We start from the raw sequence: 27,652 nt of genomic DNA on the forward strand, positions 1-27,652 counted from the left end.
CCAATCCGAGCTGACAGGCGTCCCCGACCCCCGCCCAGAAGTGGGGAAGTCACGCGCCAGTAGCGCGAGGCTGTTGTGAAATGGGGAAGTGGGGGTGGGGAGGGGGTTACGGGGTTCAAGGGTCCTGGGGCTGATTCTGGGAAGTCAGGGGATTGTGAGATCTCTCTGGTAGGTGGAAGGTTGATGGGTACACTGGGAGTCCTGGAAAATTATGACTGGAGATTGGGGGTGTTTCAGGAAAATAGGTTGCATTCTGGGGTTGTCTCTTAGAATATGGACCTTTCTGGCACCCTGGAGACCTCCAGATGACTGGGGTTTGCTCTGGAAGATAAGGGGTCCCCGGATCATTAAGAAGTTTGGAAGGCGGTGTGGTGAGATATTTCTGGAATCTTGGGGATCTCTGATAGATGGGTTGAAAGGGGGACATGGAGCCCTGGGGTTCACTCAAAGATAGGGAACTAATGTAGCACTAGAGCTCACAATGGAAGTCCTTATCTCCTTATCTTCTGGAATCTTGCTCTGGGAGAGGGATGGTGGTGTGTGTCTCTTTAGGCTCCGGAAGTGATCTTCAAAATTAAACGGACAGTTTTAGAGCCTTGGGTCCTCCCACGCTCCCTCTCCCCACTAGGGGACAAGGATGTTTCTGGAAGCCTAGTAGAGGCTTTTCTAACAGGTAGGATGTTTTTGGAGTCTTTGAAAGATTGGGCCACTTGGAATACCTTGGGGCTATTTCAAGGGTCTGTTGTTTTTCTGGAAGCTTACATGCATAAGGGTAAAATGACCCTCAAGTTTTAGCTGTCCCTCTGAGGCCACATTTCCTGGAGACTATTTTGAAGGCAGCCAGAGACTTGGAATTCTCTTTGGCTCTCAAACAGTCTTTCTGAAGTTGTCCCTGTCTTGCCTGACACCTGCTTCTTTCCTGAAGGTCACAAAGAGCAGCCCTGGGTCCTGGGGAAACAAGGAGGGTCTGGGGACTTGTGCATGGGATGAGTCCATAACCAATGTGCATTTTTAAAGTATGTCAGTTCTAGGCTAGTGTCTGGGAAGTAGAGCTGGCTCAAAGCAGACCTCTGCCCTCAAGGAGGTCTCCAGGCTAGAGGGAAAGGAGACCAAGACAGGATCGACCCTATATTCAGTGGCCTATTGAAGGTAGCCAGTGGGTTGGACAGGGGAGCTGGAGCTGAGGCCTGCTTTGCAGAGGCCCCCCCACTCTAAACAGCCCAGGCTGGGGGGTATCCCCTGACTACAGGAATGCTAGACCAGGCTGGTATCTAGGGTTCTCAAGGGGTGCCTGGGCCAGTGGCCGGGAGAGCAGATGTGCTGAGTCATGCTGAACTCAGCAGGAAGGGTCTCAGGCAGAGGTGGGGGTGGGGCCCCTGACTGACCTCATGTCCGCAGGCAGACTGCTGGGACCCTGAGATCTAGGCCTGGCTGGGAACCACGTCTGGCCCCCTCCCCCAAGATGTGGAGGTGAGTGTGCTCTGTCTCCGAGTCTTACACTCTTTAGTTCCCTTGATGTTTTCCCTGACTTCTGCCTGTGGTCATACTGTCCCCCCCCCCTCTCTAGGGGGGTAACTCAGTCTCCCCTCATTGCTTATCTTAGCTGCCACCTCTCCCCTGACTTGGTGTCTCTGGGGAGAGCCTATGGGGGAGGGGCAACTGCCCCAGGCATACAGTCACAATGGGGCCTGAGTTACTCATTCACCAAATTTCAAACCTCAGCCTAAAGACCTTTGGCCTCCAGCAGGGCCCACCTGCAGAGAGGTGGTTTTGGGAATGCTGCAGGTGGAGGGAGAGAAGTGGGGAGACACATGATCTGAAGAAGGACTGAGATCTTGGAGGCGGGGGAGATCATGGGATGGGGGAGAAGGCAAGAGACCCAGAGAGGCAGAGGACAGAAGGACCCAGAGGGAAGGTACAACAGACCCTATGGCCAAGTGATCTCAATCTCCAATTTCCTCTTCTATGTCCAATCTATTAGGGGGCTTTCCAGCATCTTCACTAGGGCCTACTCTCCTCCAGGGCCCACCGAGCTACTGGGCCAGCCCCTTCCCCTGAAGCCAGTGTCCAGCCCTGTCCCCTCCTCTGGGACCACACAGCACAGGCTCAGGGCTTATCCTCTCCCCTGGACTGCCAGGTTCCAGCCATATGGCCTACAGTAGCTAACCCACAGGGCTCTAGTGCCTTCTCAGGGTCCACAAGGTCCTCCCAAGGCCCCCTCCCTCTTTTCCCCCCCTCCCATTCTCCAACTCAGGAAGTGTGCAATTTCTTCTGGTCCCATATGGTGGAAGCTTCCAAGGTCTAGTTCTCCAGGGCCTGCTGCCCTGTTCTCTTTTCTTAAAGCCCCAGGGCTACACTGCCTGACTTGGTCTTGCCCAGCACTACCTCCAACACAACCCTGTAGGCTTCCAAACAAGTGGTCTTCGGCTCCTTCGGGACTGCAGGCTCCTAGAAGGCAGAGTGTAGCCTTAACTCATCACCAACCCAGAGGGCACCAGGCACCTTTGAAAAATATTTTTCAGCACATGAAGCCTGGTCTCCTGTGACAGCCAGGGAGTGGGGCTCAGTGATTCAGACTCTTTAAGTGTGGCCTGAAAGAGGTTTATTGCCCCCCCCCGACCACTCCTCCCATGCCCCCCCCCAATAATTCCCAATAATTACAAAAGTAAGAAAAATGCCCATGACCCCCAATCCCCACCCCTCCCGGAAAAATGCCATAATTTATGCAGAAAAGACACAGTCCAAGGCGGCTGGTGGCCTCAGCCCATCTTTTTCCAGATGGTGAGTGACGCAGTAAGCACTCCAGCCACAAAGATGGTCACTGTCTGCCACGTGGGTGTCCCAAAGTAGGAGAGGAGGCCGTCCTGTGGATAGGGACATCAGTTACTTCAGCAGCTGGGCCAAGGGGCAGCCCCTGGGCCAGTACATGAGGAATCAGAGAGGAAGAGGGGCCTCGGAGAAGTCAAAGGGCATGAGTGGAGGCAAGGGCCTAAGATTAATGGATACCAAAGACCTGGGGTCAAAGGGTTGTCAAAAAAACTTAAGGGATTCCAGAGGAAGTAGAAGCATCAGGAAAGGCAGAAGGTACTAGTTAGTCCAGGGGTCACTGAGAGGTCAGAGGTCACCAGGAGGTCAGGGGTCACCCAGAGGTCAATGGATCCCAAACACTTCAGAAATTGATTAGACACATGAAGAAATGCATTATAGACCCCCAACTGATGATCCAGAATCAGAGAAGGCAAAACTGTGATGGCTTCAGTTAGACCCAGGGACCTCAGAGGAGTTGGGGGGAGGGGGTTACAGGCCTCACCCAACCACCCTGGTCCTGGATCCAGCCCAGCAGCCGCTCTCGAAGGAAGTCCAGTGTCCAGCCCATGATGGTCCTGATCAGCTCGGGCACCTTGGTACACAGGGCCTACAGAGAGCAGGGTTGGCCTTAAGGACTGAGCGCCTGGGGACAATGGCGCCAAGCCTCCTTTCTCAACTCTGCCTCCCCTCCTGCGCCACTGCAGTCTTTTTCCACTCTTGAGTCAGAATGAGCTTCATAAATTCTAAACTGGATCTTGTTATTGTCAACTGCCCTGCTCACACACCTTCCATGGCTCTCCACGTGGTAAATACCAAAAGGCATGTCTCAGCCCATAAGGCCCTGTATGAAGGCTCTGCTTGACTGCATTCCAATTTTCTACTTCTCTTCTGTGTCTCCTTTACCTTCTTCCTTATCTTCGTTCCCACCAACTCTTCCCTGCCTCAGGATCTTTGTATGCGCTGATTCTTCTACCTAAACAGGCTGCAACCAAGCAAATTTTTACTCCTCCCTCAGAGCTCTCATATTAGATCTAATATCACTTCTCTGAAAAGGGGCTTTTCTGATCTTCATACAAGGTAGGACCAGACATAGCTCCATGTCCATGACTCTCCAACTCCCTGAACTTCCTTCCCTTCCCCACCCTATATTTAACTGGCTGCTTCCTCCCTGTTGTCCCCAGCACCTTACACAGCCCCCACCATCACTCTGACCACTGTCCCCCTCACCTCCAACCTTCAAGCCCCATCAGCTCAATGTAGCAAACACATTAAGAAATCTACTCCCTGCCTCCACAGTCATCATTCACCAAGACTACTGTAAGTGCACCCCTCCCAGGTTCCCAGTTGTTGCCCTATAATTGTTATTTCCTACCCACAATGGCCAGAAAAAAATTGTTGGGCTTCTGCTCCTCCGATATTTTAAAGCTGAAAGAATTTCATAGTAAATAACCATATGCCTGCAGCCCAGATTGTACGATTAACATTTCACTCGCTCAAACAATCTTTTAAATTTGTAAATCAGGTCACCTCACTCTCCTGTTTAAAACCAGCCAGTCACTCCCATCTCATTTATGGCAAAGTTAACATCTTTAACATCACTTGTGGTGGGGAAGGGGGCCCCCAAGACCCCTTGCAATCTTCCCCCAACACATCAGCCTTGATCCTGCCTCAAGTACTTTGCAGTTGTTCTATGGCCACTGCCAGATGCCCCTCCCCCTAATCTTCACAGATCACTACAACTTTGGCTTTAAATGTCCCTCGATCTTAAAAGTCATTCCTGGCCACTTGACACAATTACATCATCCTAGTTTACTTCTCTCAGCACCCATCAGACGATGTGAGCAATATGAGAGCAAGGACCTAGCCTGCTCTGTTTGGTGCTGCATCCTGGGTGTCAAGTACAGGTTGTGCACATAGTAGGCCCAATCATTGTATGCTGCATGAATAAGCGAAGGAGCAAACAACCAGCCCGTGGGTCTCCATTCCCTTTGGTGAGTGGGCTGCCACAGGGGTTGACCTCACAACTCCCAGGTCCTCAGAAGTCTGACTGGAGCATCCCTGGGCTCACTGCCCTGCAGCCGCCCACCTTGAGCACCAGTTTGCTGGCAAAGTAGAAGAGGGCAACAACCCGGCCCCAGTTGAAGTTGCCATCAGAAAACATCTCAGCTGCCACTCGGAAGAAGACCTCACGGGGAGAGTCTGTGTCCACAGCTGCGATCATCCTGCAGGAAAGAGGAAAGACAGTGCTGTAGAGGGAAGATCAAGCAGTGTGGAGACTCTGGCATCCACCTTGTACCAAAGACAAGGAAACTGAGGCCCAAGCCAGGCTGACATGAAAAAGAAGGGGCCAACATGGGGGAAAGGGACAAGATGGACATTTAGGAAAGTGGAGAAAATGAGTCCCTAAGGGAAGGTTTCAATATTCTGAAAGATGGGCTGAGTCCAGGGTGCTGAGTAGAGGTGGTGGGGCCCTGGACTATTGGGTCTGCGGGAATAGGAGGGTGTGGGTCTGAACTCCAGGCTCCTAGGGGAAAAGGGGTCTGAGAGTCAGAACTCCAGGGTTCTGAGGGAGAAGGGGACCAATGGCTGGACTCCTGGGGCCCCGGGGGGCCACACCTCTGCAACTCCATGTTACTGTCCAGTTCATCTCCGATGCGCTTGAGACATTCGCTCAGCTTCTTGGTGGATGCATCCTGGGGCACCTGCTCCAAGGGCAGCTCAGGTGTCTCTCCCCCCATTCGCCCTGCTCGATCTTGGATGAAACTAGAGTGGGAATGGAGTGGGAGGGGTGCAGAATCAGAATGGGGCATCACTCCTGAAATCCGCTCAGCAATAATCACACCTCAAACTCACCCCTGAAGCAAAAGGGCCCCTGTCTTCATGATCTGCTCAGAGCTGGTGGGCCCTAGAGGAGAAAGGAGGGAAGAGGTGCCTGGACTCTTGGGTCCTAGGGGACCCAGCGAACTAGGGTGGCTCATGATCTCAGAGGGAGGACAACACTAGAGGGTCCTGTATTTCTGGGTTCCTGGTAGATACTGAGGCTAGGGGCCCGGACCATGAGTCCCTGATGGAGAAAAAGGCAGGGAGCCTAGGCCTGTATCCTACGTTCTTCTGGCGGAGGAGGCTGAGGGAACGCTTCATGCATCCCAGACCCCTGGCCTGAGGGGGCAGAGGAGAGACCCGCCCCTCCCACCAGGAAGTGGTGCCGGCGACAAGCCCGGGCCTGCCCCGGGGGCTTGGACTCTGGGGTCTCCAGGTTCTCGGGGGTCCGAGGACACCAGGCAAGAAGGAATCGGGGCACGGAGGCCAGAGAGCCAGGAACCCCCGGGGAGGGAGGGGGCTGGAAGCTGGCAGCGCCCGATCCGGGAGTTTCTGCCCGGGAGTGCTTGGAGATCGCACGGCCCCAGACCGGCAGGAGAGATCGTGGGGCCGGCCGGCGAGGGGGCTCGCCCTCCTCCCGCCCGTCTGCCTCCCGCCTCACCCCCGCCTCTGGGTTGCTCCCCGGACCCGTCCATCACCGCCGCTCCCGCCGCCGCCTCTCGCCGGGTCCGCCCGGGCGGCCGCAGCACGCCCCTCGTCACGTGACCGCCCCGCTGAGCGTGCGTCCTCTCACGTGATCGCCCCGCAAAATGGTGGCCGCGCGCTGTCGCCCCGCAGAGCCGTCCGGTCACGTGACCGCACCTGCCTCACCTGCCTGGGGAAGCCTCGGCCCCTATCGCTTGACGGTCCAAGCCGCCCTTCCTAGTAGGAACCGGGTAGTGGCGCCGTTCTACCGGCCACTAGATGGATGGCGGCTGTGACTTTCATTCGTTTGTGCAGTATTTTCGGAAGTTTCTGGTGGGCTTTGAGCCCTCCCCAGGGCAGAAGGAACATCGAAGGCCAAAAATATCGTTTACTGAGGCAGGACGTTTCAGATGATGAAAGTCTGTGAGTTGTTTTTGTGAAAATAAAGGGAACATGAAGTTCAAAAAGTGGCAAAACTAATCTGTGGTGATAGATTGGCAGGGTATGAGCAAGGAGGGGCCCCCAGACAGGCACCCTGGGGCATGAACCGAGCCATGTCTTCATCTAGGTGATGATTACTTGGGTATGCGCATGTGGAAAAACTCATGCAGCTATGCATGTGAAATGTGCCCTTTACTGCATGGAAATTATATCTCTTTTTAGAAAGAAAAGAGGGGGACGCCGGGGTGGCTCAGTGGTTGAGCGTAGGCCTTTGGCTCAGGTCGTAATCCCAGGGTCCTAGGATCAAGTCCCGCATCCAGCTCCTTGCAGGGAGTCGGCTTCTCCCTCTGCCTCTCTCTCTACCTCTCTGTGTGTCTCTCATGAATAAATTAAATCTTAAAGAAAAAAAAAAAAAAAAGGAAAAGAGGAAGAAAAAACTCAGATTATAAAATAGGCGGGGGTCAGATAAGGAAGGGTGGGGGCATATAAGAGATGGGATCTATGTCCCAAGCGTGGCTGGGAGCCATAGCAATAGAAGATCATAGGAGTCCTCGTAAATCAGCCTAATGCCACCAGGAACTTAGACTGACAAAGTCAAGTTTATTGACTCATTGTGATGATGGAGACCACACAAGAGAGAAACCATGGAGCATTTTGAAAAGGAAAAGGTAGAGTTATTAAAGGATTTCCAGAAAGGGAAGAATTTGGGTGACAACTAAATGAGAGACTGAAAGCAAAGCAGAGTCAACATCAGGTGCAGACTGTAAGAGGAACAGGGGGTCTGGTATCCTTGGCAACTACTAGATAATCTAGATGTGGAGTTTTGGGTCCAGAAACCCTTTATGTGAATCTCTGCACCTAGATTGGAAATTGAGGCTGCTACTCTGTTTCAAATGACTACAGGCAAGAGTGGGATGTTTCATTTTTACTGATAGAATTTCCAACACTTCACGATTTTAGGGAACAAAGTTTCTCTGTGAGTAAGAAAGCATATCCTTAGGGGAAAGAGTGTTTCCTATTAACTTTGAAGCTAGCTTTGTCTGTGTCTATTATTCCAGCCCGATGAATTAGCCCTCCCTTTGTCTTAATTACAGAGAAGAGAAGAAAGGGCTTTTAATGCTGCTATGGACCTCTAAACAGTACAGCCCTTCAGTAGCGGGGCGGGGCGGGGGGGGGGGGGGGGAGGGGGACAACAAGACACAGCGGACTTCTTAGCGAGTTCCGAAGTCAGAACTGTTTGTAATAACAAAGATGCCACGATGAAAGTGTGAAGTCCGCCTCCAAGATGGTTCCTGGTGATTTTAGTCCCCAGGTGTTCATGCTCCTGTGTAGTCCCCTCCCACACTGAATAGGGCTGACTAATGTGATCAATAGGATTTTGTGGAGGGGCACCTGGGTTGAGTATCTGCGTTTGGCTCAGGTGGTGATCCCGGGGTCATGGGATCAAGTCCTGCATCCAGCTCCCCATGGGGGCCTGCTTCTCCCTCTCCCTCTGCCTGTGTCTCAGCCTCTTCTCTGCATCTCTCATGAATACACAAATAAAATCTTTGTTTAAAAAATAGGATACTGTGGAAATGACAGAGTGTGACTTCCAAAATTAAGTCCTAAGAGTTACTGCAGCTTCTGTCTTGCTCTCTCTTGGGTAAATTTGCTTTAGCAGGAGCCAGGCACCATGCTGTAAGGACACTCAAGCAGTCATCTTCCATAGACACACATGTGGTGAAGAACCAAGTCTTTCAGCCTTGTGAATAAACCTTTGTAAACATGACCTCTAGCTCTAGGGAAGCCTTCAGATGACAGCACCCTCTACCAACGTCCTGACTGCAGCCTCATGAGAGAGACCCTTAGCTAGAACTACCCAGCTACTTGTGGATTTCCAATCTTCAAAAATTATGTGAGATGATATTTATTGCGGGTTTTTTTTTTTAAGATTTTATTTATTCATGAGAGACACACAGAGAGAGAGGCAGAGACACAGGCAGAGGGAGAAGCAGGCTCTCTGCAGGGAGCCCAATGTAGGACTCCATCCCGGGACTCCAGGATCACGCCCTGGGCCAAAGGAAGGCACCAAACCACTGAGCCACCCAGGCATCCCTTACTGCGGTTTTAAGCTAAGTTTGGGAGCGATTTCTTTCACAGTGATAAATAACTAAGACATATAGGATAATGATGGCCTATTTACAGATGAGGAAACCGAGGCCCAGAGAGGGAGCTGAGCTTTCCAAAGTTGCACAGGAGTTCTCTCAGGTGCTGGCAGGTATCCAGCTGTGTCGTTTGGACAAGGGCTTTCTTACTCAGATCCGTGGGTACTAGCCTCTTCCATGTCCTCCCAGCCTCCAGTCCCTCCCCTCTAGCTGGTTCCCTACATGGACTTTGAGGGGTCTTACTATACCCAGAGCTGACTGTGGCCCTTCCCGGCTTATAGCCCTCCCGTAGCTTACTAGTAATGAAAAAAAAATCTCTTATACATATTTTTGAAAGACTTATTTATTTATTTGAGAGAGAGAGAGAAATAGCACAGGTGGGAGAGGGAGCGGGAGACTCTTCACGCAGACTCCCTGCTGAGCAGGGAGCTGGACAAGAGACTCAATCCCAGGACCTGAGATCATGACCTGAGCTAAAACTTAGTCTGCCATGTAACTGACTGAGCCACCCAGGCGCCCCTCTCTTACACATTATTATAAGACAATAAAGCTGGGGTGCCTGGGTGACTCGGTTCAGCGGCTGCCTTTGGCTCAGGTCATGATCTCAGGGTCCTGGGATCAATCCCAGGTTGAGCCCCAGTCAGGGCTCCCTGCTCAGTTGGGAGTCTGCTTCTCTCTATCCCTCTGCCCCTCCCCTCCTGTTCTCTCTCAAATAAATAAATTAAATCTTAAAAAAAAAAAAGGCAATGAAACTAATAGTATCTGCTATTTAGAGTACCTCCAAAGAGGAGAGAAAGAAATGGATATTTTAAGACTCTTCTAAGAAGGAAAAATATGATTTATAGATATTTTAAAGTCATAGATTTGTATCACAAGATGTAAGCTACAGGTAGAATCTGGATGTGGCCTGGATCTCCTGCCTCACATTCTCTCCCAAGGCTATAAAAAAAAGGTGTCAGTTGGCGTTCTGGTCTTATCTAAAGTCTCAACTAGGGAAGGCTCCATTTCAACTTGCATCTTTCAACTTCCCATCTTCAACTTGGGAAGACTCAGTTCCTTGGGAGATGTTGGACCAAGGGCCTCAGTTCCTTCCTGGCTGTTGACAGCAGGTTATCCTCACTTCCTTGTTATGAGACCTCTTCATAGGGCAGCTCCCAGCACAGCAGCTGGCTGCATCACAGTGAGGAAGCAAGGGTGCCAGCAGAACTGAAGTCAGTCTATCATCACTCTGCCTCAGAATGGACATCCCATGGCTTCCGCCTTTAGCAGATCTCTAGATCCAGCACACTCACAGGAGAGGGGAGCCACAAGGATGTGAATATTGGATGGTAGAGGTCGTTGAGAGCATTTTAGTAGAAACCAGTTATCATGCCAGGAAAGGAGGAACCCTTCATGCACCAAGTAAAGGCAGTGAAGGAGAGAAATAACGTATGTTGTGGTGCTAAGTTATTCGGGGGGCAGGGGGGTCTGCTGGCTGACCTAAGAAACTCTCTGGGGTGGAGAATAATAGGTAGGATTGGGGGGTTCCAGTTTTGCTTAGACGTATTAAAAATGAATCTATCTCATGTTGTAAAAGCTGTGATAGCAGTTGTTGTGGTTAGCTATTGCTGTGTAACAAATCATCCCAGAGCTTAGCATCTTAAAACCACAGTAATAATCTTATTATCTTGGATAGGCCTGAGGGTAATGGAATTGAGGAAAGGCTTAGCTGGGCAGTTCCAGCTTGGGGTGACTCAGTGTTTTCAGGCAAACAGCTGGAGCTGGAACAGTCAAGTCCATAGTGGTGAGGACCTGCTGATTGAGCATATTCATCTTCATGGGGTCTCAAGGCTATCTGTGTGGTTTCCGTGTGGGTTAGTTCGAATTTCCTTGTGGCCTGGCTGCTTCAGGACAGCTGGACTACTGGTATTATTGCTGAAGGGTTCAAGAGTATTTCAGCTAACAGGGAAGAAAGTACATTGCCTTTCCTGACAGCCTCACAAGTCATGGGGCATGACGTTCTGCCATGTTGCAGTGGCTATGAGTGAGTCACGAGCACACTCAGCTTTAAGGAGAAGAGGAACTAGAAGGGTTCTAACTCTTAATGGGGGAAGTGAGCGGGGACAGGAGACATCTTTGGAAAATGTAAGGTGGCACACCAATTCAGCTGCTTTAGTGAAGGCCAACGTAACAGGGAGTGAGTTCCAGTGTCAGAGGCTGTGTCTTTTATTTATTTATTTATTTATTTATTTATTTATTTATTTATTTATGATAGTCACAGAGAGAGAGAGAGAGAGAGGCAGAGACACAGGCAGAGGGAGAAGCAGGCTCCATGCACCGGGAGCCCGACGTGGGATTCGATCCCGGGTCTCCAGGATCACGCCCTGGGCCAAAGGCAGGCGCCAAACCACTGCGCCACCCAGGGATCCCCGAGGCTGTGTCTTTAACTTTCTATGTCAACTTGGCTGGGCCAGAGTGTCCAGAAATCTGGTCTTATATTTCCTGGGTGTTTTTTTTTTATTTAATATTGTGTTTGTTTAATCATGAGATAGAGAGAGAGAGAGAGGCAGAGACACAGGCAGAGAGAGAAGCAGCCTTCACACAGGGAACCCCATGTGGGACTCCAGGATCACACCCCGAGCCAAAAGCAGGCGCTCAACCACTGAGCCACTCAGGCATCCCTTCCTGGATGTTTCTGTGAGGGTGTTTTAGGTGAGATTAACATTTAAATTGGTGACTTAGTAAAGCAAACTATGTTCCCCCATGCAGGTGAGCCCATTCCACGCAGGTAAATGCCCGAATAGAACAAAAAGGCTGACCCTCCTGAGAGTAAGAAAGAATTCTTTCTGCCTGATGGCCTCTGAAATAGGGCGTCAGCTTACTTCCTGTCTTCAGACACACTAAAACATCAGCTCTTCCTGCATCTCAAGCTGCAGGCCTTATGATGAGTACACCATCAGCTCTCCTGGTACTCAGCCCTTTAGACATGGGACGGGAACTAAACATTGGCTCTCTTGGGTCTCCAGTTTGCAGACTCACCCTACAGATCTCAGGGCCTGCCTATCTCCATAATCATGTCTGTCTTCCATCTTTCTAGCTTGTGGCTCCACATTCTGCAAACATGGTTTCCATCTCATGGTGTAAGACAGGCATGGTGTAAGACTGGATGGCTCAGTGGTTGAGCATCTGCCTTTGGCTCAGGGCATGATCCCAGGGTCCTGGGATCAAGTCCCACATTGGACCCCCCACAGGGAGACTGCTTCTCTCTCTGCCTATGTCTCTATCTCTCTGTGTGTCTCTCACTAATAAATAAATAAAATCTTTTAAAAAATTATGAAAGACAAAAACAAAAACAAAGATGGACACACCAACGTCCAACATCACATCTCTACTCCAGTACCAGGAAGGGAGAGGTTGAAAGGGAGACCTTCCTTTTTGCCTAAAAAAGGCCAGAACTCAGATGCTATACACATTCCATTGGTCAGAACCCGTTCATGTGGCAAAAGCTAGTTGCAAGGGAGCCTGGGAAATGTAGTTTTGCTGGGCAGCCCATGTCCAGTGAAAATTTTCCCAATGTAAGTGGCCATCTTTGAAACACAGAAGACTGAAAGCAAGCAAGCAGAGGGCTGAAACCAGTGTAGTGATAGCTGAATGATGTATAATAGGACTTGGAATGGAAAATAATAGAAAACTCATTTGATTGGTGTCTAGTCTCATTTGGTCAAAGTAAGAATTATTAGTATAAACCCGGTTTATTGGGCAGCCTGGGTGGCTCAGCGGTTTAGCCCTTGCCTTCGGCCCAGGGTATGATCTTGGGGTCCCGGGATTGGGTCCCACATGGGGATCCCTGCAGGGAGCCTGCTTCTCCCTCTGTCTCTGTCTCTGTGTCGCTCATGAATAAATAAATAAAATCTTTTTTTTTTATTTAATTTTATTTATTTATGATAGTCACATAGAGAGAGAGAGAGAGAGGCAGAGACACAGGCAGAGGAAGAAGCAGGCTCCATGCACCGGGAGCCCGACGTGGGATTCGATCCCGGGTCTCCGGGATCACGCCCTGGGCCAAAGGCAGGCGCCAAACCGCTGCGCCACCCAGGGATCCCAAATAAATAAAATCTTAAAAACAAAACAAAACAAAACAAAAAACAACCCGGTTTATTCATCTCTATCTTCTAGAACCTGGTAGAATTTAACTTCCTGGTCTCTCTTTGGCTCATCAAGATCATGTGACTAGTTTTTACCAACAAATTACAAGAGCTTGTGTATATTGTTTATGTGCTAGGGCATTTTGGTATCAAAGCCTCCAGAGCTTTCTTTCCTTGGCCACAGTGAACAGCAGGACTCCAGATTATGGTGGCTTTGTCAGCCAAGTTACCAGACATATACAGACCGGAACCCTGGGCTAATACATAGCACCAGTGAGACAAACCTGTTATGCTAGGCTGAGGTTTGAGGATTGTTTGTTACTGCAGCATACTCTAACCTACACAAACTATTACAGAAAAATATGAAAGTTAGACCTTGCTTAGAGCCCAAAGTTAACCCTATTTGGCTGGCCAACCACCCACACATAGCCCCCCTTCAACTGCTTGAATATTTTAGTGGGATGAACATCCTAAGTCTGCTACAGGCCTTGCCAATAAGGCCATTGAAACAGAAGGCAAAAATCAACAACAACAACAAAAAACAAATCAGTTGGGGGCAGCCCGGGTGGTTCAGCGGTTTAGTGCCACCTTCAGCTCAAGGCCTGATCCTGGAGACCCGGGATTGAGTCCCGCATCGGGCTCCCTGTATGGAGCCTGCTTCTCCCTCTGCCTGTGTCTCTGCCTCTCTCTCTCTCTCTGTCTCTCATGAAAAAATAAATAAAATCGTTAAAAAAAAAAAAAAAAAACCCAGTTGAAATAACTTTTTTGTCTAATAATGGAGGCCTCAAGCTTCTAGAGACCAGTTTGAGAAAGGCCTGACCTCAAAGCAAAGGGCCATCAATAAACATTTGCTGAGAACCTACCATGCACTACAGGCTGTACATACATTATCTCATTTAACCCTCACCAGACGGTAGTTAGTACTATGTCTCTCCTTTACTGATGAGGAGAAAGGGACAGAGAGATAGGCTTCAGGAGAATGCAGTTAGGGACTTGCCTCCTACCCACACACTATTCCTTGCATGAGGTCATACAGGATATGGCAAACCAAGGATCTATTCATAGGTGTCTGCTCCTAGAGCTTGTGAGAAATGTGATCCTGACCCTGCCTTCCTCCCCCTCCCCACATCCTTCTACCACATTTATTCTCCAGTGATCCCTTTAGTAATGGACTTGCTCCAGTTCCCACCAAACCATGACCACCAAGATCTCTGTGGGAGCCATGTCTTTATTGACTCCGGGCATGCATTAGCGTGTGTCTTGGGGGAAGGTGACTCCAATGGCCTTCCTTATTTCTTCAAGGATGTCAGCCAGGAGTTCACTTTCTGCCAGGGGAATCACAGGACTTTCCTTCAGGCCTGCAGGGAGAGTACAGTTAGGGACTGGCTCCTCCTACTCAGACCCCAAAGATCAAAAGAACTACCATTCCCAGAATCCAGTGAGGCACAATAATACATAGTTCAGGCAGATGGATGCCCCAGGGATCCTGGAAATTATAGTTCTAGACCGCTACTTAGAGTGGCTGAGGGTTGGGGAGCAGCTGACTTCCCCTACCAGGTTTCCCCTCTGCCTGCCACCCTCTCACCCATCCTCCACATCCTTACCCTTTCGCAGGCACTCCCGGACATGCTTGGCCTCATAAGCCATGCCTGCTCCATTTGTAAAATTGAACTCCTTGCTTGGGGCCGGGGGCAGTGGGAACTCCTTATGCTCTCCCTTCAACACCAGCTCCGTTGGGCACCAGCAAGGGTCAAGGATCTGGGGGGACATAAGAGGTGGCTACTGGGGGCTCCAGCCCAATGATACTAGAGGACCTCTCTCACACACCTGGTGGCTAGGGGCTGGTAGGCCTCTCTCTGTTCATCTCCCCAGGGGCAAACCCCTCTCTAATCTGGTGCTTAGACCTAGTGAAGACAGTTTATCTTCACATGTGTGTGAATCCCCTTCGCAAGGAAGAGACTTAGACAATCCAGAACCTTCTTATCTACTAAGAGACTTGGGTTTTTTTGGCCCTAGAGCCATACCCAAGCCTAAGCCAAACTGGAAATAGAGATGTGACTGGAGCAAGGTCCAAAGTCTATAGTTCAAATCTGGGGCAAGGTCCGAATTCTTCTGCTAGGAGCAGGATTTCCTTCTAGCAACAGGACCCATGAAGCCCAATGAAGCCACTCTTCGGTAATGTCTACATCCAGTCCTCGAAGCAATTCTAAAGGCCACAGCTGCCCTCCAAGCATGGTTGATAAGAACTAGTTTCTCTTTAGGCCTAAGGATTTTTGACAGACCAGGAAGTTCACCCTCAGGAAGGATCCTGGAGGTCTGAACCCATCCCATCCATGTCCTGGTGATCAAGGATGGATTCCTTAGCAACGCTGTGGGGACAGACTAATTCAGGCCACAGCCGGCTCCAACAACCACAACTGGCTGTTGCTAGGGGCCACAGTTCCCAGCATAGCCAGTCATGCCTCACCTGGCCTATGCCCTTGGTACCGCTCACAAAGGCCATATTAGAGAGCTGAGCAGAGATGCTGCAGGTAAAGCTGCCATGGATCCCTCCTGGGTACTGGAGGAGCACAGTGACGGTGTCGTCCACACCTGGGGAAGGTACAGGACAGGAGAAGGCCTGATTGCAAACCCTGCCTATGGAACCTTGGGCAAGAAACCTCGTCTCTAACACAGCAGTGAAAAAGAATGAAGCACTAAAATTATGTATGCTGGGGTACCTGGGTGACTCAGTTGGTTAAGTGTCTGACTGGATTTCAGCCTAGGTTGTGATCTCAGGGTCATGAAATCAAGCCCTGAGTTGCCCTGAGTGGGATCCCAATTCAGCAGGGAGTCTACTTCTCTCCCTCTTCCTCTCCCTCTGCCCTTCCCCCTCCCAGCATGTCCTCTCTCCTCTCCTCTCTCTAAAATAAATAAATAAATCTTTTTAAAAATTAAAAACAAAAAAATTAAAAACACATATGCTGGGGTGCCTGGGTAGTTCAGTGGTTGAGCATCTGCCTTTGGCTCAGGGAGTGATCCTGGGGTCCTGGGATTGAATCCTGTATCAGGCTCCTTGCAGCAAGCCTGCTTCTCCCTCTGCCTATGTCTCTGCCTCTCTCTGTATGTCTCAAATGAATGAATGAATGAATGAATAAATAAACAAACAAACAAACAAATAAATAAAATATTGAAAAAAACAAAACACATATGCTAAGTGAAAGAAGCTGGACATAAAAGGTTGCATATTGGTGGATTCCACTTGTGTGAAGTGTGTCATCTTTGGCAAATCCCCAGAGCCAGAGAGTAGATGAATGTGTTTCCTTCCGGGTCAGGGGGATGGGAGAATTGGGTGTGGGTATGGTTTTTTTGTGGGGTTTTATTTTGAATGATAAAAATATTCTAAAATTGATTAGGATAATAAACGTACAACTCTGTGAATACAGTAACGCCATGGAATTATATGTTTTAAATGAGTAAATTGTATGGCATTTGAATTGTATCTGAGTAAAGCTGTTACCAAAATAATAAACAATGTATACTAAAAAAAAAAAAAAAAAAGAAGGGCACCTGGGTGACTCAGTCATGTGTCTCACTCTTGGTTTTGGCTCAGGTCCTGATCTCAGGGTGGAGGAATTGAGACCCGCATCGGGCTCCCCGCTCAGTAAGGGCATCTGCTTGAAGATTCTCTCTCTCTGCTCCTCCCCACACTCATGAGCGCTCTCTCTCTCTCCTCCCCCCCCTCGCACGTGCGCACGCGCACATGCATGCACACACTCTCTCAAATAAGTATATAAATCTTTTTTTAAAAAAGATTATTTATTCACGAGAGACACACACAGAGAGAGAGAGGCAGAGACACAGGCAGAGGGAGAAGCAAGCTCCATGCAGGGAGCCCGACATGGGACTCGATCCCGGGTCTCCAGGACAGGCCCTGGGCTGAAGGCGGCGCTAAACCGCTGAGCCACTGGGGCTGCCCAGTATATAAATCTTTAAAGAGAGAGAGAGAGATGGGATCCCTGGGTGGCGCAGCGGTTTGGCGCCTGCCTTTGGCCCAGGGCGCGATCCTGGAGACCCTGGATCGAATCCCACGTCAGGCTCCCGGTGCATGGAGCCTGCTTCTCCCTCTGCCTGTGTCTCTGCCTCTCTCTCTCTCTCTCTGTGACTATCATAAAAATTAAAAAAATAAGATCTTAAAAAAAAAAAAAAAGAGAGAGAGAGAGAGAAAGAAGGGCACCTGGGTGGCTCAGTCCAGCTAAGCATCTGCCTTCAGCTCAGGTCATGGTCTCAGGGTCCTGGGATTGAGCCCCATGTCTGGGGCCCTGCTCAGCTGGGAGACTGCTTCTCCCTCTCCCTCTGCCCCTTCCCCTTGCTCGTGTTCTCTTTCTCTCTCTCTCTAATAAATAAATAGAAATATTTAAAAAAATAAAAATATAGAGAGAGACTTAACCTCTCAGAGCCTGTTTCATCCTCTGTAAATAACCTGTTGTGGGATGCCTGGGTGGTTCAGTGGTTTGATGCCTGCCTTTGGCCCGGGGCATTATCCTTGGGTCCTGGGATCAAGTACTGCATTGGGCTCCCTGCATAGAGCCTGCTTATCCCTCCGCCTGTGTCTCTGCCTCTCTCTCTCTCTCTCTCTGTGTCTCTCATGAGTGAATAAATAAAATCTTAAAAAAAAAAAAACTGTTGTATCGGTTTGTGAGAATCCATTTCCTCAGCTCCAAAATGAGGAGAATCGAAACTGTATCATACAGCTGTTAGAGTATTACACTAAGTTATGTAAAATGCACAACGCACTTTGAAGGCCATTTGGATTATAATAAGGGCTATATAAACTATATAAGCATTAGTTAAACATTAAATTAAATACAGCATGTAAAGTGCTAGCCTGGATCTGGAACACATCATACATGCCCTCAATGGAAGAACCTGCTGACCTAATTCTCTTTGGTTTCAGAGAAGCCCAAGTTCTTTTTCTGTTTTTAAGATTTATTTATTTATTTCAGAAAGAAAGAGAGAACAAGCATGAGCTGGAGAGGCAGAGAGAGAGAAAACTTCATGCTGACTCCCCACTGAGTGTGGAGCCCAACGTGGGGCTGGATCTCTTGACCTTGATATCCCGACCTGCGCCAAAACCAAGAGTCAGATGCTCAACTGACTGAGCCACCCAGGCGCCCCGAGATGAGGCCAAGTTCTTATCTGCTCTGTGAGCCTGGATAAGTCTCTCTTTCTCTCTCTCTCCCAGTCTCTTCACCTGTAAAATGGGGACGACTACAATATATCTAACTTAGAGGGCTCATCCCTCTAATAATCCCAATGCAGAGGAAGCATTTGATAAAAGGAATCTGGTTTGGGAGCTACTATTTAGCCAGATATTAGACTGAGAGGATTTTTCTGGGGTGTGACATTCACCCATGTATATTTTCCTGGTTATTCATTGCTCTCTGAGGGGCTGTTGGCTGATATGGCCACAGGAATTCTCCTCATTCCCCTGTGAGTGCCCCTCGGTAATATGACTCTTAAAGTTCCTTCAGCCAAGAGGTATTGTCTAGGGACGGCTGAGTGGCTCAGTGGTTGAGCATCTGCCTTTGGCTCAGGGTGTGACCCCGGAGTCCTGGGATGGAGTCCCGCATCAGGCTCCCTGGAGGGAGCCTGCTTCTCCCTCTGCCTGTGTCTCCACCTCTCTTTGTGTGTTTTTTTTGTTTGTTTGTTTAAAGATTTTATTTATTTATTCATGAGAGACCCAGAGAGAGAGAGAGAGAGAATGGTAGAGACACAGGCAGAGGGAGACGCAGGCTCCATGCAGGGAGCCTGACGTGGGACTTGATCCTGAGACTCCAGGATCACGCCCTGGGCCAAAGGCAGGTGCTAAACTGCTGAGCCACCCAGGGATCCCCTCCAACTCTCTGTGTATCTCGTGAATAAATAAATAAAATATTTTTTTAAAGATGTTATTTATTTATTCATAGAAACACAGAGAGAATGAGAGGCAGAGACACAGGCAGAGGGAGAAGCAAGGAGCCTGACGTGGGACTCAATCCAGGGTCCCCAGGATCACGCCCTGGGCTGCAGGTGGTGCTAAACCGCTGCGCCACCGGGGCTGCCCAAATAAATAAAATCTTAAAAAAAAAAAGAAAGGTACAGTCTATCTGCCTGCCTCTGAAATCTGAGCTGGCTTTGGGCCATGGAACAGAAGCAAACAAGGTAGAAGCAAAGGTTTGAAAGTGCTTGCACCCTGGGGCCTGCATTTTGTTGCACCTGGCACGGAGCCCATGGTATGAATGAGGCCAAACCAGCCAGATGAAAAGAAAGACTGACTTCAGGGACACCTGGGTGGCTCAGTGGCTGAGTGTCTGCCTTTGGCTTGGGTTGTGATCCTGGGGTCCTGGGATCAAGTCCTGCTTCAGGCTCCTGCTTCTACCTCTACCTCTCTCTCTCTCTCTCTCTCTGTCTCTCATGAATAAATAAAAACTTTTTTTAAAAAAATGCTAATTCCAGGGATCCCTGGGTGGCACAGCGGTTTGGCGCCTGCCTTTGGCCCAGGGCGCGATCCTGGAGACCCAGGATCGAATCCCACATCGGGCTCCAGGTGCATGGAGCCTGCTTCTCCCTCTGCCTGTGTCTCTGCCTCTCTCTCTCTCTGTAACTATCATAAATAAATAAAAATTTTTAAAAAAGGCTAATTCCATTAACTTTGTTTTAATTTAAATTAAATTCATTAACATAGAGTGTAGTATTAGTTTCAGAAATTGAGTCATGAACCCTTCAGGACAACCTCCTTGCCCCTTTCTTTCTTTCTATGCCCAATGTGGGGCTTGAACTCACAACCCTGAGATCAAGGATCACATGCTCAGGATGCCTGGGTGGCTCAGCGGTTGGGTGTCTGCCTTCAGCTCAGAGCATGATCCTGGAATGCCTGGATCGAGTCCCACATTGGGCTCCCTACATAGAGCCTGCTTCTCCCTCTACCTATGTCTCTGCCTCTCTATATATATCTCTCATGAATAAATAAATAAAATCTCTAAACCAAACCAAAAAAAAAAAAAGGGTCACATGCTCTATGGACTGAGCTGGCCGGGCGCCCCTATGATGACCCCATTATTGACATCTTACCAGTAACCAAGACTCAGAGATTTGAGTCCCTTGGCTAAAATCACACAGCAAATCCCAGTACAGAGCCTGCCCACACTCTCAACTCTGATCCTCTTTGGCTTCAGGCAGGAAGTTCTTACCTGATTCTTTTTTTTTTTTTTAAGATTTTATTTATTTATTCATGATAGTCACAGAGAGAGAGAGAGAGAGAGAGGCAGAGACACAGGCAGAGGGAGAAAGGGGCTCCATGCAGGGAGCCCGATGTGGGATTCGATCCCGGGTCTTCAGGATCGCGCCCTGGGCCAAAGGCAGGCGCCAAACCGCTGCGCCACCCAGGGATCCCCCTACCTGATTCTTGAAGGGCTAGGAGACTTAGCCCCAGCTCAGGGCTCCCAGTAAGGGAGGATCACTCTTGTCATCATCAAATAGTCCAGGATAGATTGTACCTGTTTCATAGCGCCTTCCCACGGCTGAAATCTTCTCCGGCTTCTGCCCACCAAAGACCATAGAGATGAACTGGATGCAGTAGATGCCAAGGTCGAGCAGGCCACCGCCAGCCTGGGCCCAGTCTACGGACCGGGGAATGTGGGTGAAGTTCTTCCCAAATTCTGCCCGAGCCACCCGGAGTTCCCCCAGAGTTCCCTGTGACAGAGCAGCCCTCAGAGCCTCTATAGCAGGAAAGAAGCGGGTCCAGATGGCCTGCACACCACAGAGGGGAGAAAGCAGGACGATGGAAAAAGAAGGAAAGATGTCAGGACCCAGGAGTTAACCAACCAATTCCTCTCCCTTCTGGGAACCCAGTCTTGAGGGAGTCTCCACTGTTCCAGACTCTCCAAACAAGGACCTTCTCCTCCCTTCCATAGCCAGGCTAGGGCCCCAAGTTGTGTCTTGCTCCTAAGTCTCTGCCCTCTCCTCTCCTCTCCATTCCCATGGCCCCAACTCTGACCTTGTCCTTTCTTATCTAGACCATTCTCCCAGTCTCTCAATGTTATGGGCTCAATTTTGTCTCCACCAAATTCATGTTGAGGTTGTAACTGCCCCCCTCCCCCAGTACCTCCCAGTGTGGAGATGGGGTTTTTTAAAGAGGTAATTAGGTTAAAACGAAGTCATTATGGTGGGCCCTAATCCAACAGGAAGAGATGAGGACAATGACATACACAGAGAAAAACCATGTGAGGACAGAAGGAGAAGACCACCATCTACCAGCCAAGGAGGGGGAGGCCTTAGGAGAAACCAGCGCTGCTGACATCTTGATCTCAGACTTCCAGCTTCCAGAAATATGAGAAAATAAATCTCTGTTGTTTAAGTCACCCAGTCTGTGGTAATACTTTGTTATGGCAACCCTAACAAATTAATACACGCTGCCTCCCCACTCTAGGCCACCCTTCATGTGGCTCCAGAGGCATCTTTCCTTCTCTTAGAGTGCACCTTTTCTCAAATTACTTGCCCAAGGTCACAGAGCTAGGAACTGGTGAGATGGAGTCTAGAGTCCTCTAACTCTAAAGCCTGTCCAAGGTCAGCTTCACATTAGATATGTGAGATCTGTCCATTCTTGTTTTCTTTAAATTTTTTTTTTTTTTATGATAGTCACAAAGAGAGAGAGAGAGAGAGAGAGAGGCAGAGACACAGGCAGAGGGAGAAGCAGGCTCCATGCACCGGGAGCCCGATGTGGGATTCGATCCCGGGTCTCCAGGATCGCGCCCTGGGCCAAAGGCAGGTGCTAAAACGCTGCGCCACCCAGGGATCCCCCTTGTTTTCTTTAAATCTTAGCTCTGCTTTCCCCACTCGGGCCCATTTACCTGTGCAATTTATTTTCCCTTTAAGGCTTGAGTTAGTCCCTACCTGTAGGGAAACTTCCTTGATTATCCCCCACCCTGGGCAGGTGCCTTGGTGCTCTGTCAGCTGCCCAGTACTATATCCACGAAAGTCTGTGCAACTGTGCATTGGGATCACCCATTTCTGTGACCGTAGCAGACCTTGGCTTGTTGCAAACTGAGCCTGTGTCTTACACGTTATGAATCCCCCAGTTCCTGGGGTTGGATCTGGAACATAATTGGGGCCAACAGAACTGAAGAAACAATAAATTCAGAATGTGGGCACTGTTGAGCACAGTGAGAACCAGAAGCACTGAGTATTAAATCTTGGCTATCTAGTCCTTTGGCATAGGGAACTTTGCAGACTGGGAGCAATATTGGGCAGAAGACAGCTAGATAGGACATGGGGAAGTAAGAGGCAGCTGTTGCTACTACTGGCAGCACCTACAACAAGGTAGCATTTCAGAACCACCATACCCCTTAAAGTGAAAATAACTTCTAGAGGTCATTTGGCAGCCATCTTAATTACTGGCACTGGGCAAACTGTCAAAGGTCCCCTATAGGTAGCCATTTCTGATAAGGGCAAAAGCAAAGGCAGGCTGATCTTAAGAGTTGGTAGGGTAGGGGTGCCCTGGTCCTTCTGACAGCTTTCCTTGGAAATCTACCCAAACTCAGCCTATTGCTATTCTCTGTCGCCTCTACTGCTGGCATGTTTCTCTGAAAAGTGGACCAAGTATCTTTCAGGGCCACGTTTGCTAAGGGCCAAAAGCCATGGCTCTCACTCCTAAGTGTTGCTAGGAGATTTCATGGGCATAGCTCAACTACATCCTGGAAAACACACCAACGCCAGTTCGTTTTGTGGCCATCTTGGTTCTGGCCAAACCCTTTCGTTGTGTTCCTCAAAAAAGAAAAAAAAAAAAAAAGGCCCCTGGAAACCATGTTTAGTAATGGCAAGAAGCACTACCTTGGAGGTTGGAAGCTCCCCTCCACCCTCACCTCCATAAGAAAGAGGCCTCGGGATCGGGCTTCGGCAACCATTTCGCGAACTTCTGCAGCGTTCACACCCATGGGCTTCTCGCACAGGACGGCCTTGCCCGCTGCCAGGCACAGCAACACCGCGGCCTTGTGCTGGGGGTGCTGGGTGCCGATGTAGGCCACCTCTAGATTGGAAGGGAGGAGGTCCGGAGATCATAAGCCCCGCCCACCCCAGGCCTCCGGGACCCTCCCACAATGTAGAGGCCCCGCCCCCAGCATCCTCCCAACTGGGGGCCGCCCGCTAGGGCAGTGGTCAAACCGCAGTCTCCCATTAGGAAGGAGCTAACCAAAAAAAAAAAAAAAAAAAAAAAAGGAAGGAGCTAACCATTCTCTACTATAATTCTTATTTTCTTCAGATTATTTTTATTTATTTATTTTTTTTGTTAAAGATTTTATTTATTTATTCATGAGAGACACACAGAGAAAGAGGCAGAGACATAGGCAGAGGGAGAAGCAGGCTCCATGCAGGGAGCCTGATCCCCGGACTCTGGGATCACACCCTAAGCCAAAGGCAGACAGACCCCCAACCGCTGAGCCACCCAGGCGTCCCTATTTCATTTCATTTGATTTCATTTCATTTCATTTCATTTCATCATTTCATTTCATTTGTTTAACAGAGAGAGCCAGAGCACAAGCAGAAGGAACAGCAGAGGGAGAAGGAGAAGCAGGCTCCCACCTGAGCAGGGAGCCCAAAGATGTGGGACTTGATCCCAGAACGTTGGGACCGGGACTGGAGCCAAAGGCAGATGCTTAACCAACTGAGCCACTCAGGCACCCCTTTCTTCAGGTTATTTCCAGCCTTCCCAAATTATCATTAAGTCATTTGTCACAACAACATCAAGTAGTAGATATTATTGGGACGCCTGGGTGGCTCAGTGGTTGAGCATCTGCCTTTGGCTCAGGTGGTGATCCTGGGGTCCTGGGATCAAGTCCCACATTGGGCTCCCCACAGGGAGCCTGCTGTCTCTGCGTCTCTCTGTGTGTCTCTCATGAATGAATAAATAAAATCTTTTAAAAAGAGAGAGGTAGATACTACTATTTTGCCAATTTACAAATGAGGAAACTAAGAAGAGTAAGCAGAAGAGAAAAAATGTCAATTCAGGCAGCCTAACTCCCGTCAGGTGGTTGTCCACCTGTAATGTTCTGTCTCTCTATCCGGGCCACCCCAGAACACAGACGCCCTGGCCACAGAGCTTACTTACAGCCTGAAGGGGATCGAAAATTCAGGCCCCTCCCCCTCCCATCCCGCAGAAGCCTTGTCCCTAAACTAGACTGCTAATCCCAGACCAAACCCCATCCTACAGTTCTGCCTCCCAGCCCCAGAGCCTTCTAGAAGCACACAAGGGTTGGGCCATCCCATGGAGCCTTGCTTATCCTACGGAGCAGCCTTAGAGACAGTGCCGCCATGGCCTCGGCTGCCCTTGCCACTCACCCACATTCGGGTCTTTGGCCAACTCCTCATAGGACCCGTAGGCTTTGGGGATGTCATGTTTCCTCGCAAACTCCTTCGCCCGGCTCAGGTCGCGGGCCGCTACAGCCACTACCTGGAAGGGAGCTAGGGTCAGACTTGAGGGGCTGAAGCAGGTGCTGGCCCGGGACAGGTGGATGGGAGGGAGGTTGATGGAGAAGGCCCCAGGTCAAGAAAAGTTACGTCCCCCAGGACGGAGGCGGGGGGGATGGGGTCTTGGGGGAGGAGGTGACGGGGGCTGGACATCGGTCCTGTAAAAGAGAGATCTGGGGGGAAGCGATTATTAAATCCCCTAATAACTACATTTCTTCTCTTCTTAGTAGCTTAGAACAAAACCCTCCCAAACTTGACGAAACCCGAGTTCACAGGACTGAAGTGGAGAGAGGAGTAGGGGGTCCCTCCCTCCCTCCTCCCGCAGACCCAGGAGTCCCGGCTCCCCGGCCTGCTCTTCCACGGGATTCCGGGGGGAGGTGGACCTGGTGCTCGGAGCGAGGCAGCGTTCCCAGCACGGTCGTGAAGTCGCTGGAGATAAGGCCGGCTGACACAATACCCCAGCGAAGCGCCATCGCCAAAAACCTAGGGTCCCGAAGCCTCGCCACCTCGGGCTGTAAATTAAAGACCTGAGGCCCCGCCCACCAGGGGGCGTGGTCACCTCTCCGCCCCCATTGCCCCTACGCCGCTCCTCATTGGCCACGAGGCCAGCGCGCCTCCAGTCCCCGTGCAAAGGAGGGAGGGAATTTAATCCAGCATCCCCATTGGAAGAGCGCACCATTGGCCCCTCCTCTTAGGGGGTGGGACCAGACAGCCTTCACTCGTTGCCAACGGCGACGTCTAACCACGTGACGTAGGGGGCGGGGTGTTTTTTGTTTTTTTTTTCCTTTGAAACTCTATGCCCAACGTAAAGGTTGAAGTCCCCAGCGAAGATCAACAGTTGCAAGCTCTACCGACTTAGCCATCCTGGCACCCCAAGAGGGGTGGGGAGGATTGCTTTCTTGTCAACTTCGACCTTTAGGAGCTGTCACCCTGCCTCCTTCCCCCATTTATTTTGCTCGGAAAGCCGCACACCCTTAGGAATTGTCCATAGGGAGAGACAACATAGTAATAGCAAACATTAATTACTAATATTTCCAGAACGCCTGCTGTGGCCAGGCCCCCAGCTCTGTGCTTTTCTTTCTTCATTTCTTTTTTTTTTTAATTTTTTTTATTTATTTATGATAGGCACACAGCGAGAGAGAGAGGCAGAGACACAGGCAGAGGGAGAAGCAGGCTCCATGCACCAGGAGCCCGACGTGGGACTCGATCCCGGGTCTCCAGGAGCCCGACGTGGGACTCGATCCCGGGTCTCCAGGATCGAGCCCTGGGCCAAAGGCAGGCGCCAAACCGCTGCGCCACCCAGGGATCCCTCTTTCTTCATTTCTAATTTCTAATCGCAGATCTGGAACTAGGTTCTATTGCTCCCTATTTACAGAGGGAGAAATAATCCCAGAGAGCTGGGGTCATTTTTTCAAAGTCTCAGCCAGGATGTGAAGACCTGCAAATTGGCTCCTTCCAAAGACCATCGTTTTATTTTTTTAATTTTTAAAAATATTTTATTTATTTATTTATGAGAGACACACAGAGAGAGAAGCAGAGACACAGGCAGAGGGAGAAGCAGGCTCCACGCAGGGAGCCGGTTGCGGAACTCCATCCTGGGACTCCAGGATTACACTCTAGGCCGAAGGCAGGCACTAAACTGCTGAACCACCCAGGGATCCCCCAAGACCATAGTTTTAGAAACCCGACTGTTCTGCTTCTTAAAAACCCTGAAGCCAAGCTGACTGGTTCCCAGCCCCTCCTTGCCATTGCCTGGCTCTACTGCTTTGCACGCATGGTTTCCCTGTCAGAGCCTTGCCTACCTATTCTGGAAAACTGAGATCACAATGGCATCTACTGTTTAAGAGGATTAAGAGAGCTCTAGAGTCTGCGATGTAAAATATAGCAAATCATTATTCTCTAACTCAGTTGGCAAAGGGCTGGCCAAATTTACCCACAACAAACCTGTCCACTTCTCTTCCCTTGTAGACATTCAATTAAGATCTGAGTTTCAGGGGCACCTGGGTGGCTCAGTCAGTTAAGCATCTGCCTTTGGCTCATGATCCCAGGGTCTTCAGATCGAGCCCCGTGTGAGGCTCTCTGCTCAGGGGGGAGTCTGCTTGTATCTCTCCCTCTGCCCCTTGCTCATGCTCTCAAATAAATAAATAAATAAATAAATAAATAAATAAATAAAATCTTTTTTAAAAATCTAAATTTCACTCAGACAGAGAGATTCCAAGTTCACACAAACTGATGAATAAAAATATTAATGGATTGGGGCATCTGGGTGGCTTAGTCAGTTAAGCATCTACCTTCAGCTTGGGTTGTGATCCTGGGGTGCTGGGGTCAAGTCCCGCATTGGGTTCCTTGCTCCTCCTTGGGGAACCTGCTTCTCCCTCTGCCTCTACCTGAATAAATAAAATCTTTTTTAAAAAAGGCAACTTTTCCTTTCCCACCATCGCTAGCCTACCCAGTATTGATTTTCTAGCAGCGAGCAGCAGAACCTGAGTTTGGAACGGGTTCTCTGCCTGGTAACAGCAGTGATAAAGAACAGACCAGCGGTGTCCAGGAGTTAAAGTTTGGGAAAAGCTGCCTTTATTAAGGTGTAACACAGAGTTTCTGTGGAGAGATGAAACAGTTCCATATCCTGCTTGTGGCAATGGATACTTGAATCTTCACAATGGATAAAGTTTCATAGAACTGTATACTAGAAATTTTTTTAAAAAGATTTTATTTATTTATTCATGAGAGACACACAGAGAGGCAGAGACATAGGCAGAGGGAGAAGCAGACTCCCTGCGGAGACCCTGATGCAGGACTTGATCCTAGGACCCCGGGATCACGACCTGAGCTGAAGGCAGATGCTCAACCCCTGAGCCACCCAGGTGCCTCCAGACATTTTTAAAGTGCATATAAATCCAAGTAAATGTTGGTGAAATCCAAAGCAGGTCTGTACCTGATTAAATAACATAGTAATGTAAATTCCTGGTTTTGACAACAGCACTGTATATTTACCTAAGATATCATCAGGGGGTGGGCTAGGGGGAAGCTCACTGTAGGGTACAAAGGAGCACTCTGTACTATTTTCATAAATTCTTAAACAGTTTCTTTTTTTTTTTCTTTTCTTTTTTCTTTTTTTTTTCTTAAACAGTTTCAGAATGAAATGTTCCA

At 49.5% G+C, this 27,652-nt stretch overlaps 2 protein-coding genes and 1 long non-coding RNA gene across 4 annotated transcripts; 1 reads left to right on the forward strand and 2 right to left on the reverse strand.

Annotated features, from left to right (window-relative positions):
* The first annotated feature begins 101 nt into the window (after nucleotides 1–101).
* LOC119876000 lies at nucleotides 102–7,034 on the forward strand. 2 transcript variants are annotated; one of them, XR_005354525.1, is made up of 4 exons: nucleotides 102–168; nucleotides 271–371; nucleotides 1,399–1,470; nucleotides 4,840–7,034. It is a non-coding gene; the product is annotated as an uncharacterized LOC119876000 (long non-coding RNA). The 2 variants fall into 2 exon arrangements; XR_005354524.1 differs by lacking the exon at nucleotides 102–168 and having other exon boundaries at nucleotides 175–371; nucleotides 4,840–7,033.
* Nucleotides 2,700–6,377, reverse strand: BAX (BCL2 associated X, apoptosis regulator). Its single transcript, NM_001003011.1, is given in 6 exon segments — nucleotides 2,700–2,864; nucleotides 3,311–3,415; nucleotides 4,895–5,030; nucleotides 5,425–5,571; nucleotides 5,662–5,713; nucleotides 6,290–6,377. Coding segments are annotated over 6 exon segments (579 nt in total). The 5' UTR covers nucleotides 6,324–6,377; the 3' UTR covers nucleotides 2,700–2,759.
* Nucleotides 7,035–14,269: 7,235 nt separating the features above from the next.
* On the reverse strand, nucleotides 14,270–24,975 carry DHDH (dihydrodiol dehydrogenase). Its single transcript, NM_001003160.1, has 7 exons — nucleotides 24,886–24,975; nucleotides 24,374–24,485; nucleotides 22,903–23,066; nucleotides 20,539–20,791; nucleotides 15,489–15,613; nucleotides 14,626–14,779; nucleotides 14,270–14,379 (listed from the first exon to the last, which is right to left on the reverse strand). The coding sequence occupies exons 1-7, from the start codon at nucleotides 24,973–24,975 to the stop codon at nucleotides 14,270–14,272; spliced, it is 1,008 nt and encodes a 335-aa protein (NP_001003160.1).
* Between the last annotated feature and the right edge of the window lie 2,677 nt (nucleotides 24,976–27,652).

The sequence above is a fragment of the Canis lupus genome, chromosome 1, assembly GCF_011100685.1.
Source record: "Canis lupus familiaris isolate Mischka breed German Shepherd chromosome 1, alternate assembly UU_Cfam_GSD_1.0, whole genome shotgun sequence".
Taxonomy (NCBI): domain Eukaryota; kingdom Metazoa; phylum Chordata; class Mammalia; order Carnivora; family Canidae; genus Canis; species Canis lupus.